General features: G+C 54.9%; 1 protein-coding gene across 1 annotated transcript; it reads left to right on the top strand.

Annotated features, from left to right (window-relative positions):
• The first annotated feature begins 348 nt into the window (after positions 1 to 348).
• Positions 349 to 10,505, top strand: LOC117997910 (zinc finger protein 177-like). Its single transcript, XM_034986459.1, has 4 exons — positions 349 to 381; positions 4,447 to 4,526; positions 4,875 to 5,019; positions 9,984 to 10,505. Exons 2-4 carry the CDS (start codon positions 4,494 to 4,496, stop codon positions 10,178 to 10,180), a joined length of 375 nt encoding a protein of 124 aa, XP_034842350.1. The 5' UTR covers positions 349 to 381; positions 4,447 to 4,493; the 3' UTR covers positions 10,181 to 10,505.
• The last annotated feature ends 1,251 nt before the right edge of the window (positions 10,506 to 11,756 follow it).

Below are 11,756 nucleotides of genomic sequence, written 5' to 3'. Positions count from 1 at the left end.
CTGCCTCCCTCCAAACTCCCGTTTCTCCCCCTCCTCCATCCAAGCCCCTCCTCGCCTCCGCTCCCTGTCCTCCTCCCTCCTGCCCTCCTCCCTCCTCCAAGCCCCTCCCCTCATTCCCTCCCTATCCTCCTCCCTTCTACCCTCCTTCCTCCAAGCCCTTCCCCTCCAGTTCACCCCTCTCCTCCCTCCAAGCTCCTCCCCTATTCCCATCCCCTTCTCCTCCCTCCTCCTCCCCTCGGTCTCCTCCCACGCTAAGGCTTCTGGGAGCGCGGTCCCGCGCGGTGCAGGGGCGGAGCGGGAGCGGCGAGGCGCGCAGGCGCAGACCGTGTGCTCGCCGGGACCGACCGCGGCCCGAGCCCAGCCGCCGCCCCGTGGCCGCCGGTGAGTCCGCGCCGCCCGCCGGGTTCACTAGTCCGCCAGGTTTTCGTCGTGGGGAGGATCACGCACCCCGGATCGCGGGAGGGGCCCGGAAGGGGCTCTGAATCCCGCCCCTCCGTGCCTCAGTTTCCCCGCCGGACAGTGGGTGTGGACAGCACCTGTGCCGGGGAGGTGCGCGGAGCTCCATCCGTCGGAGCCGCTCTCGTTGTTGCTGTTGTTGAGGTATAGTAACGGCAGCGCTGCCGCCAGCAGTTTCGGAGCGTCCACTTGCTCCGGAGCGTGCGTCCCCCTCCCACGGTGCCGGTGCCCGGAGCTCATCGGAGGTGCAGACCCCCGGGCCCCGCCCGGGGAGACCGGCTCGGATTCTGGGGGGCCGGGGGCTTCTGGAACTCCCGGGCGATGCTCATGTGGACGCCTGCGGAAACCGGAGAGACACCGTGTTATCTCCTTGAACCCCACAGGAGCCCAGTGCCGTTCGCACTAGGATTCCCCCCCATTTGCAGATGTGGAAACTGAGGCGCAAAAATGAAACGCCTCCTCGCCCCCACAACGGTGGGAGAATTAGTGCAACTTAATAACCACACTTAGGAACTTCACAACAACCCTACAGAGTAGGGGTCTTAGGTCCCTCACCTTCCAGATGACCAAACAAGTTAAGTGACCCGCCCAGGCACACAGCTAGGGAGCGGCAGGCAGCGAGTCCAGCCCAGGCAGCCTGGGCCCGGGGTCTGCGCTGTGTCAGGACAGTGATCTCCGACATGGGGTGTGCCAGGCCGTGCAGCGGGGTGAAGCCAGACAGGGGGAGAGCTTGCGTTCGTAGGTCGTTTCACGAAGGACAGCAATTCAACTTTAATTCTAAGACGCATTTTTCACATTTCCCTCCCATTTTAACATCTCCGAAAATAGGATGTGTAGGATGTGTCTTACCACTGATGGTATGTTGTGGTTTAATTGCAGATTTTTTCCCCCTTAGGTAAAATCTTGCCTTTTTTCAGTGTATGGTCTGTTGGAGTCATTGAAATATGGTATTTAGTGGCATACACATATATACGGTATTGGGGTAGTTTTGTGTATTAGTGTATTTACGGTATTTAATGTGCGTGTACAGATACACCTTCTATAAATGTAAATACAGTATTTAGTATATGTACATATATACACCTTATTTGTAAGTATCTATGGTAGTGTTTATACACCTTATATACATGTTTATGTGGTAAACCGTTTACATGCCCATGCATATGGTATTCAGAACAATGATATATGTATAATCAGTTTACATATGTCCTACACACGTGTATATGCAGTGTTTAGTGTGCGTGATTCCATGCCATATACGGGTATATACGGTACTTGGTACCACAGCACACAGATAAAAAGGTCACATATATATAGGTGTATGTGGTATTTAGTGTGTGATTGGACCACATACAATATATATGTGATACTTAGTACCCATACCTCTTATATACAGGTCATGTATATCAGTGCATATATATGTTATATATGCGTAATATGGCATTTACTGTGTGATTATGTCTCACAGACACATATGGTAATATGGTCTTTAGAGTATGTGTGTATCTGATATACTTGTAAGTATGGTATATATATATGTATATATATATAATGTGTGTATGTGTGTACCTTATACACCTGTATATTTTGGTATTTAGTACTATGCATAGAGAGTACATATTTTATATATAGATATAGTCTCTATTTTGTATCATAATATACCATGTTTTGTACTGTTGTACTTGTATATCATTTAGAAATAAACACCCAGGGGCACCTGGGTGGCTCAGTCGGTTAAGTACCTGCCTTTGGCTCAGGTCATGATCTCAGGGTCCTGGGATGGAGCCCTGTGTCGTGCTCCCTGCCCAGCGGGGAGTCTGCCTCTCCCTCTGCCCCTCCCCCCACCACTCTTTCTTTCGCTCTCTCTCTCAAATAAATAAATAAAATCTTAAGAAAGAAAGAAAGGAAGGAAAGGAAGGAAAGGAAGGAAGGAAGGAAGGAAAGAAGGAAAGGAAAGAAGGAAAGAAAAGAAAGAAAGAAAGAAAGAAAGAAAGAAAGAAAGAAAGAAAGAAAAAGAAAGGAAGAAAGGAAGGAAGGAAGGAAGAAGAAAGAAAGAAAGAAAGAAAGAAAGAAAGAAAGAAAGAAAGAAAGAAAGAGAGAGAAAGAAAAAGAAAGAAAAAGAAAGAAAGAAAGAAGTAAACACCCAGAGGTTGCTGCTGGGCTCCGTTTTCTATTTTTACAGATTGGGATTTGGGATCACAAGAGTTTGAAGGGGAAGCTGGAGCCATGTCAGGGTCCCTGGTGAGGAAGAGGACCAGTTAAAAATGCAGATTCTGAGACCCTGTGGCCCCAGATGACCTAAAAGACCCTTGTCTCCTCCACTTTTGTATATTCAGAGTTTCTTCTAATTTAAGGCCCATTGTTGCTGTGGAAAATCAGTTTGGTGGTTCCTTGAAAAGTTGAACACAGAATTCCCCCATGACCCAGCAATTCCACTCGGGTATACACCCCAGAGAATTGAAAACAGGGATTCAGATAATAAACACTTGACCATGAATATTCACAGCGGCAATACTCACAATGGCCAAAAGGGGGAAACAACCCAAACGTCCATGAGCAGATGAACGGATCGCAACAGTCTGTTCACACAGTGGAATATTATACGGCCGTGAGGAGTGAAGCCCCGATACACTCGATCACATAGGTGAACCCTGGAAACCTCACACTCAGTGAAAGAAGCCAGACAGAGCCATGCAGTGTAGGATTCCGTTTATAGGAAATTTCTGGAGCAGGCAAATCCATGCAGACAGAAAGCAGACTGGTGGCTGCGAGGGGCTGGGGGAGGGAGGGCGTGGGGAGGGGCTGCTTCGGGGGTACAAGGTTTCCTTTTGGGGTGATGAAAGTGTTTTGGTTTGGAGCTAGACAGAACTGATGGTTGTACAACAGCGTGAATGTGCTACCAATGCCGATGAATTGTACACTTTAAATGGTAAATTGGTAAAATGGTAAATTTTATGTTATGTGTATCTGACCATAATAAAATAGGGAAGCTTGCTGTAGACCAAATCCTATGCAGAGTCCTGGGATAAAGGCGAATAAAAGGAATCCCAGTTAAGGGGGGGGATGTTATATATACAGATGGTGATAATTAAATAAAATTAAAACAGGGTGCCTGGCTCCCAGTAGAGCATGTGGCTCTTGATCTGAGGGTCGTGAGTTCAAGGCTCACGGTGGGTGTAGAGATGACTTTAAAAAAAAAAAAATCTTTGGGGCGCCTGGGTGGCTCAGTCGTTAAGCGTCTGCCTTCGGCTCAGGTCATGATCCCAGGGTCCTGGGATCAAGCCCCGCATCGGGCTCTCTGCTCGGCGGGGAGCCTGCTTCTCCCTCTCCTACTCTGCCTGCTTGTGTTCCTTCTCTCACTGTCTCTCTCTGTCAAATAAATAAATAAAATCTTTAAAAATAAAAAATAAATTAAAAAAATAAAATCTTTAAAAAAATTAAATGAAAACGTTTCTACATTCTTACCATATGGCACGTGCTACCTTAAGGGATTTGCTTATACTCACCTCTTGAAACCTCGTAAGGACCCTGTGTGGTGGGTACCTTATCCTCATTTTCCAGATGACAAAACTGAGGCAGGCAGAGGTTAAGTCACTTGCCCAAAGGTACACAGCTGGTAAGTGGCAGAGCTGGGATCTGAACCCAGGTATCTGGCTCCTGTGGCCTCACCATCAATTCAGCCCAGGGTGACAAGTGTCAAAGGAGACTTGTGAACAAGGTCTGGGTCAGCACGGAGGAAAGAGCCCCATGAGCTGGGTCAGGGAGGATGTGTAGGCAGCGCGGGCCTGGGTCTGATCCTGCCTGGGAGACATGTCTCCACTGCCCATTTCCACCACACCGCGGGTGTCTGCCTGGTGTGAGCCCCTGTGCTGTCTCTGGGTGTTCCTGTGGATGAGAAAAGGGGGACGGGGGTGTGTGCATGTAGAGCAGAGCTAGGCCTAGTTCCTCACTGTCTCCCTCTCTCTCGCTCCCTCCACCTCACCCCAGCAGCCCCCAGACTCAGCCACCAGTCCCCCATCACCGTGGGCAGTGAAGGGATGGCCGCCCAGCTGCTGGCTGACGAGGCCCTGGTGAGTACTGTCATCCCCTCGCCCTCCTTCTCATGGGTGGACAGAGAGTCGAATGAGCCTCTGACCGCCTGAGTCCCCTCCAGGGCCCGTCTCCCCAACACCTGGGGCAGGGCAGTCACAAGTATGATTTTATGTAGTCCTGTGTGTCTTCGTAAAGAATCATCAAACCCAGGGTCTCAGCCTCAAACTCCAGCCCTGTAATAATAATGGTCATCATAATCTCAGCTGATGTCTCTTGAGTACCTACTATGTGCCCTGCGCTGGGCTGGTGTGTAGGGGGTCCTCCTGGGGATGACCCACTGAAGCCAGCTCCCTGCCCCACCTTTCCCACGGGCCTGGGTGCACCAGATGAATTCGTGGTTGCAGGAGTTGGTGACCTTCAAAGACGTGGCCGTGGACTTCACCCAGGAGGAGTGGCAACAGCGGGAGCCGGCTCAGAGGGACCTCTACAGAGATGTGATGCTGGAGACCTTGCAGAACCTGAGCTCACTAGGTAAGACCAACCATTCTGGGAGGGCCCTCTTTGCGGGTTCACGGCCAGTGACTTCTTGTGTCCTCGCAGGGAGGCAGGCTGGAGGAACTCTCTGGGGCCCCTTTTAGGAGGGCACTAAGACCATTTATGAGGGCTCCACCCTCCTGACCTACTCACCTCCTCAAGGCCCCACCTTCTAACATTACCACCTGGGGTTGAGGATTTCAGCATATGAATGGGGGGAGGGAACACTGCACCCGCGCATCAGGCCTTATTCTAGAACCGTTGGGAAGTGCTTGAGGGGGCTTCTCTTGGCTTTCCTAGCTCCCAGCCCTCACCTCTCCTCGCTCTGGGAGCAGGCTACGTGGGTGACATTCGTGGTTTGGGTCTCTTTCAGATTTGGAATCCAGGCCTGACAGGGACGGCCCACAGGAAGCCCTGCCTGCAGGAGCGTCCCCGGGCTGGCCCTGGAAGCGCTGGGAGGGAGCCGCCTCTGGCGCTCCGGGGCGGGAGAGGCCCAGGGGCCTCCAGGAGGGGCCCCTGCAGAGCATCAGCGCAGAGCCGCCCAGCCAGGAACTCCAGAAGGGAGGGGCCCCCACGGTTGTGCCCCGCGGAACCCCGCCTGGGAGGGCCCCCGGGGAGCCCCTGGCGGCGAGGAGCCCTGCGTGCGCAGGGAGGGCGGGGAGGCCTTTGCGCAGCGGGCCCAGCTGGCGCAGCATCAGCGCGCGCACGCCCTGGACAAGCCCTGCGCGGGCGGCGAGTGCGGCAAGCGCTTCACCAAGCGCTCGTCCCTGCCCGGGCACCAGCGGGCCCCCGCGGGCGCCAGGCCCCACCAGTGCCGCGTGTGCGGGAAGGCCTTCCGCAAGACATCCGACCCGCTCACCCACCCCCGCACACACACGGGCGAGCGGCCTCTCAAGTGCAGCGAGTGCGGCAAGGCGATCGCGCAGAGCATGACGCTGGCGGAGCCCCGGAAGACGCGCACGGGCGAAAAGGCGTACCCGCGCCCGCAGTGCGGGAAGCGCTTCACCAAGTCGTCCGCGCTCATCCTGCGCGAGAGGATCCACACCCGCGCGAGGCCCTTCCGCGGCGCCGCCTGCGGCAAGGCCTTCAGCCGGAAGGCGCACCTCTCCATCCACCGGAGGATCCGCACCGGCGAGAAGCCCTACCGCTGCGGCGAGTGCGGGCGCAGCTCCCGGAAGATGTCCTTCCTGTCCCAGCACCAGGCCATCCACAGCGACGAGAGGCCCTTCCGGTGCGGCGTGTGCGGCAGGGCCTTCGTGCGCAAGTCCACCCTGGTCCGGGACGGCAGGATCCACACGGGAGACAAGCCCTATCGGCGCGCGCAGTGCGGGAAGGCCTTCCGGCACCAGCCCTCGCTGACGGCGCACCGCAGAATTCACACCCGGGAGAAGCCCTACGAGTGCCAGGCGTGCCAGGCGTGCGGCAAGGCCTTCAGGCGCATCGGGAATCTCACCTGCCACCAGAAGACCCACCTGGCCGGGGAGGCGGCCCCGCGCCGGCCCAGCTCAGGCAGCAGGCCTTTCTCCCAGCTAACCAACAACTGAGCCTCGTGTGATGGGCCTGATGGCCAAGTTTCAGCCTTCTTTCTCTTTAGGCTTAACTTAGGGACCTCAAGAGATGCCCATAAGGCTGGTGCCACATTCCTGAGCATCTGGGAAAGACAGGTGACAGCAGGGCCTGCTTCATACAGGGCGTGCGTCGGCTTCATGCTCTGCTGTCACCGTGGTGAATTTGCCAGTCCCAGCGAGGAGATCAGACCAGGCGTTGAGAAGCCACAGCCCACAGAGCTGGACATGCTTTCGCACGGCCCGCAAGGCAAGAATGGTTTTTACCTTTTGGAAGGGTTGTAAAATGAAATGAAAAGAGTCTGAGAAGAGAGCTCCTATGACCCGCAAAGGGTAAAATATTTTCCATCCAGGCCTTCACACACAGTTTGCCAAGAGTAATCTGTGGGAATTCTGGACTCTCTTTCACCATCTAGGGCAAGTCCCTGCTTGGTCGCAGGGTCTCCCTCCCTGGTCCCTTCTGGGTGGGGGGCTCCACATCAGGTGGCGGGATGCTGAGATGGGATGGCTCCATTCTTTGATCTCAAGGCTTCCTGTGGGCCGGACCAGCCACTGTCCTTGGTGCTGAATCCTACCAGCTGCCCGTGTACCTGGTACTTAGTCCAGAATAGAATAAATATGATTCTCTGTTCAGTGGCTGCGTGTTTGCAGCAGGATCTGGGTGTCTCGGGCAAGGGAAGTTTGCCCAGCGGGAGCTTTTTGTAGCTCTATTCATTGCATCGGTTTGCTCCCGCTACCATAGCAAAGCACCACAGACCGGGGGGCTTAAACAACAGAAATCTATTTTCCCACGGTTCCAGAGGCTGGAATTCTGACATTGAGGTGTCCTCAGGGTTGGTTTCTCCTGTGGCTACTCTCCTGGGCTTGCATATGGCAGCCCTGTGTGAGGCCCTGGTGTCTCTCTCTCCTTCCAAAGACACCAGCCATAGGATTAGGGCCCACCCATATGACCTCATTTAACCACAATGATCCCTTTAAAGCCCTGTCTCCAAATACAGTCACATTTTGAAGTGACTGGGTATTGGGATTTCAACATCTAAATCTGGGGGGACATGTTCAATCTATGACATCCCCAAATGGCTAGAAGTTTGACCTTTCGTAACTGTAGCTGACGTCTACGTGGTATGCGCAAGCATTACCTGAGCACCCCCTGTGCTTTGTGTGGGTGGCGGGGAGGGCCGGCAACCCTTACTTCACGGTGTGGAGTTGGTCCGGGAACACAGCTGTCCTGTCAGAGACCGCATTTCCCACTGGCATCCAGGGCGGGGGGACACGGACTACCCCTCACCTGTAGAAAGTGAGAGAGGGGTGTGTTCAGAAATGGCTGAGTCTTTGCCACTTGCCCTTCCCCTACCTGTCCTCTGGATCCCCACTCACGGGCATCTCCAGGAGCAGTGGTGCAAGAGCGTGGAGGGAGCCCCCAGGAAGCCCATCCTCCTCCTAACTGGCTGTGAGGAGTAAGGTCCCAGGCCTTTGGGGTTGTTTGCTGCATTTAGTGCATGCTGCCCCAGGTCCGTGACCTCAGCCATCACCTCCACCCTCATGGGAGGTCAGGTACCATCTCTGTTTAACAGACAAGGAGGGACCAAAGGAGTTCAGCAATCACTACCCAGTAAGTGTGGGGGCCAGCAGCAGTATCCGGGATCCGCTGACCCCGCAGCAAACCTCATCACGCTGCCAACCACATGACCCAGGCCACAGGCCACGGGGTCCCGTGTGGTTCTTCCCCCACACATAGGTTGTCCGTGTTCTGGCCCAAAGAGCATTTCTTAAATAAATATGGAAGTTGGGTACCATTTAAAAAACAGAAACGTTGCACAAAGAAAGTCTGTCTTTTCAGCTCCCTGATGTCAAGCAAAGTATTAGTCCCCCGAGCCTCTGTTTCCTCCTTTGGAAAAGTGGGATAATAATAGCAGTCTGGATACTAGTTATTTCTTAATAAATATTTTATTATTGATAATAATAGAGCATAATTATATTTATATTATATATTATATTTATTGTTTATAATTTATTATTGACAAAATAGAGCATAATTATTATCAATAATAAAATACTAAAATATTAAGGTTGTGGGTGAGGTTTGTACTGGATAATGCGCCTGCTTGACTCAGAGCACCTTATGTTCACAGGCATCCCATCCAGAGTGTTGGGGTTCACGGCAGGGTTGGGTGGGTGCAGTGATTAGTCTGTGATGTGAGAAAGGATCGTTCTTCTGTAATTCCAAAGATTCCAAGACATTCCTGCTTTGCCTGGAAGCCTCGCCACTGCCTCGCTGGGTTTCTGCAGGACCAGCCTCCTTCTCCCCAATCTCTGAGGCTCCCGGTGTGACCACTCCCAGGCCAGGAACCGGGGCTGTGAGGGGGATCTGGCTGATCCAGGAGACCCCTTCCTCATATTCTGGGGCAGGTGTGTGGGGTCCCTGAGGTCCTGGTGGGGTCCCCAACAGTGGGGCAGTGTCTAGGCAGGTAGAGCAGAAGGGCCACCTCCCTCTGGCCACATCGTCCGCATGCTGCTGCTTGGCCAGAGGCCCCAGAGGTCTGCGGGGAGCCTTGTCCAGCCCCTGCTGAGGCTGAGCGAGGGAGACTGGCTCTGGCTAGGGCAATGATGTAGTCACCATGCCTTTTATTTTCTGCCGCTTTGACCTCTTGGGGCCTCCTGGCACTGGAGAGACCGCCCCTCCCAGAGCTAGCTAATTCCTAGAGACAGGAAACAACTCATCTGTAAATATGCTTTTCAAATGCCAAACAACCCATCCAGAGCGCCCACACCCCAACAACCTACTCTATTAGGTTCTGTTGGGCTGTCCTCAGCCCCCCAACCCCCCAGGGCAGGTACCAAACAACTGGCAGCCCCCATGTGCCCCGCGGCCCACTGAGAGGATTCAAACCCACAGATCCTCAACCCGCTCACCCTGCCTCCCCCGGGGACGAAGGGACACAAGCCGCAGCCAGGTCTCCAGGAACTGTGTTAGGTCTGGAGTGGAATGGCCTGGGGCCTGGGAAGACTCACTTGCTTATTCATAATCCAGCTGGCTAGCATATATTGAGCGCTATCCTTGACCCATTCATTCAGCATTTACCGAGTGCCTACTGTGTGTACCAGGCACTGTTACAAGTCCTGGGGAAACAACAGTGAGCAAAATCGAGCAGATCCACAGCTCTGCCCTCACTCTAGTGAAGAAGACAGATGCCAAGAGAGGGGGCCCTCCCGGTATGTGGATGTGTTCACCAAGGGGAAGCTCTCTGAATGCTGTGCTTTCCGGATTTTGTGGAGGCTTCCTCACCTGGGCAGGGCCAATCACTAACTCCATTTCCAGCCTCTCTCCCCTTGCTAGAGAAGGGGTGGGTGGGGGACTGAAAATCCCAGCTTCTAATCATGGCTTTGTGTCTCCAGGGGCCCACCCAGAGTCACCTCATCAGAAGAAAAGACACAGTATCAGCAAGGAAATTCCAAGAGACTCAGGAGCTCCGTGCCAGGAACAAATGTATACAGAATGTTCCTATTACCTCTCAAGGGGACACAAACCATTCAGTCCACAGCACTGTTTTCCATGGTGTACATACATCCTCTCAGTTATTCCCCACAACTAATGCACAAGGTGAGGACTGGTATTACCAGGAAACAGGCTCAGAGAGATTAAGAAACTTGCCCAGAGTCACACAGCAAGGGCAGAGTCTGGATTTGAACCCAGGCAGTCTGGCTTCAGGGCCTCCATTCCTCCTGGCTCCATTATTCTGCCCCCTCGCCTTCACTTACGGAGTGAGGGCTTGCTTCTCATGGACGGTGACCGTAACAGCAGGTGCTCGCTTTGAGTATGGAGTCCTGTGTTCTGTTCTACATTCGTCCAAGTACGAACTCATTCTGATGACTCCAGGAAGTTACATAAAATGATGAAAATACGATTTGTCTTCCTCTCGGGCATCTGGTGAAGGCTGCGCGAGGGGCTGGTAACCGTGGGGGCGGCCTGCATGGGGTCAGGGTGCAGGCTCTGCCAGGATGCAGCCCACACACCGCCCCCGGCGCCCTCACGTCCGGGCTGTGCGATCTACTCGAGCCTCTGAGCCTCCCTGAGCGTCGGCTTCCCCACCTGCGCATGACGTGGAGAGAACACCTGCGTCTGCGTCACGTCCTGGGCACGTGCCCGGTGCTCGACACACACTAACTATAGTGACAGGTGCTCCCGCCGCCCCCTTATGATAAGGATCGGCGGTGAACTTCGGATCCCCTCTTCTGGGCCCTTCGGGGGGATCTCACCCGCGTCGCTAAAGGTCCCCCGGCGTCTTCGGGCTTCTGTCAGACCTGGCTGCCTGGCTGCCTGGTGCCCACCTGGCTGCCAGACATCCATCCGAAAAGCTTCGGGCCTTGCTGACCACCCAGCCTGAACGGGCCTCGCACCTCTGCTGGCTCTGCGGCTTTCCCGCCGCCATGCACTCCCCCGCGGCCTAACTCCGTGTCTCAGGCTTCTCTAGCCCGTGCGCTGCTGCCTGGTGGCCCTAGAATGTCAGCTCCAGCATGCGGGGAGCTCACCCCTGCTCGGGGCTGCACCCCCATCCTCGGCTCCTTTGGGAACTGCGCCCAGGTGCGCGGGACCTGCTGTAGAACGAGTGCTGCTGGGGCCCGTCCCTGTCCCGGGCCTCAGTTTCCCCCCTCCCATCCCACTTTCAGGGACGAGGTGGCAATGAGTGAAATGGGAGCTGCCGCTCCTTGCCTCACCCCTCCGCTCCCTGCCCTGCACTGTTCCAGGAGAGCACAGGGCCGGGCATGGGAACACGGAGCAGGAAGAGGTGGACGGCCTCCCCCCACCAGCAGGGTAGGATGCCAGCAGAGGGTGGACCGGGGACGACGCAGGGGATACGACAGAAGGAAGCACAGGGGCGTGGAGACAACAGTTGCTGGTATGAGCCCCCAGAAGGGCCGGAGAGGCGACGAGCTTCCCCACGCCCCTCCTGACCACACACACACACAGTCACCACCACGTGAGGCTGCATCTCTCAGCTCCTGGGGGCGCCCCTGGCTGACCCCCTGCTGCCCCTGCCCCTGCCCTGTGGCTGGGTTAAGGGAGTACAGACGATGACAGAGGGGACTGAGGGCCCTCCTGGTCACCATGGTACTGACGGCATTTCCCAAAGAAGTGCCACATGCAGCAAGACCTCACGCTGATTAAAG

This window comes from Mirounga leonina, unplaced genomic scaffold (assembly GCF_011800145.1).
Source record: "Mirounga leonina isolate KUSES-001 unplaced genomic scaffold, KU_Mleo_1.0 Mir_376, whole genome shotgun sequence".
NCBI classification, from domain to species: domain Eukaryota; kingdom Metazoa; phylum Chordata; class Mammalia; order Carnivora; family Phocidae; genus Mirounga; species Mirounga leonina.
The sequence above is the reverse complement of the archived record's forward strand: the minus strand, read 5'-3'. Positions and strand labels throughout refer to the sequence as shown.

Bases quoted from the DNA above. Each gene is read 5' to 3' on its own strand.
- LOC117997910 (XM_034986459.1), top strand. From the start codon at position 4,494: ATGGCCGCCCAGCTGCTGGCTGACGAGGCCCTG. The intron at 4,527-4,874 runs GTGAGTACTGTC...TGGGTGCACCAG, and splicing joins TGCTGGCTGACGAGGCCCTG to ATGAATTCGTGGTTGCAGGA. The intron at 5,020-9,983 runs GTAAGACCAACC...TTGTGTCTCCAG, and splicing joins GCAGAACCTGAGCTCACTAG to GGGCCCACCCAGAGTCACCT.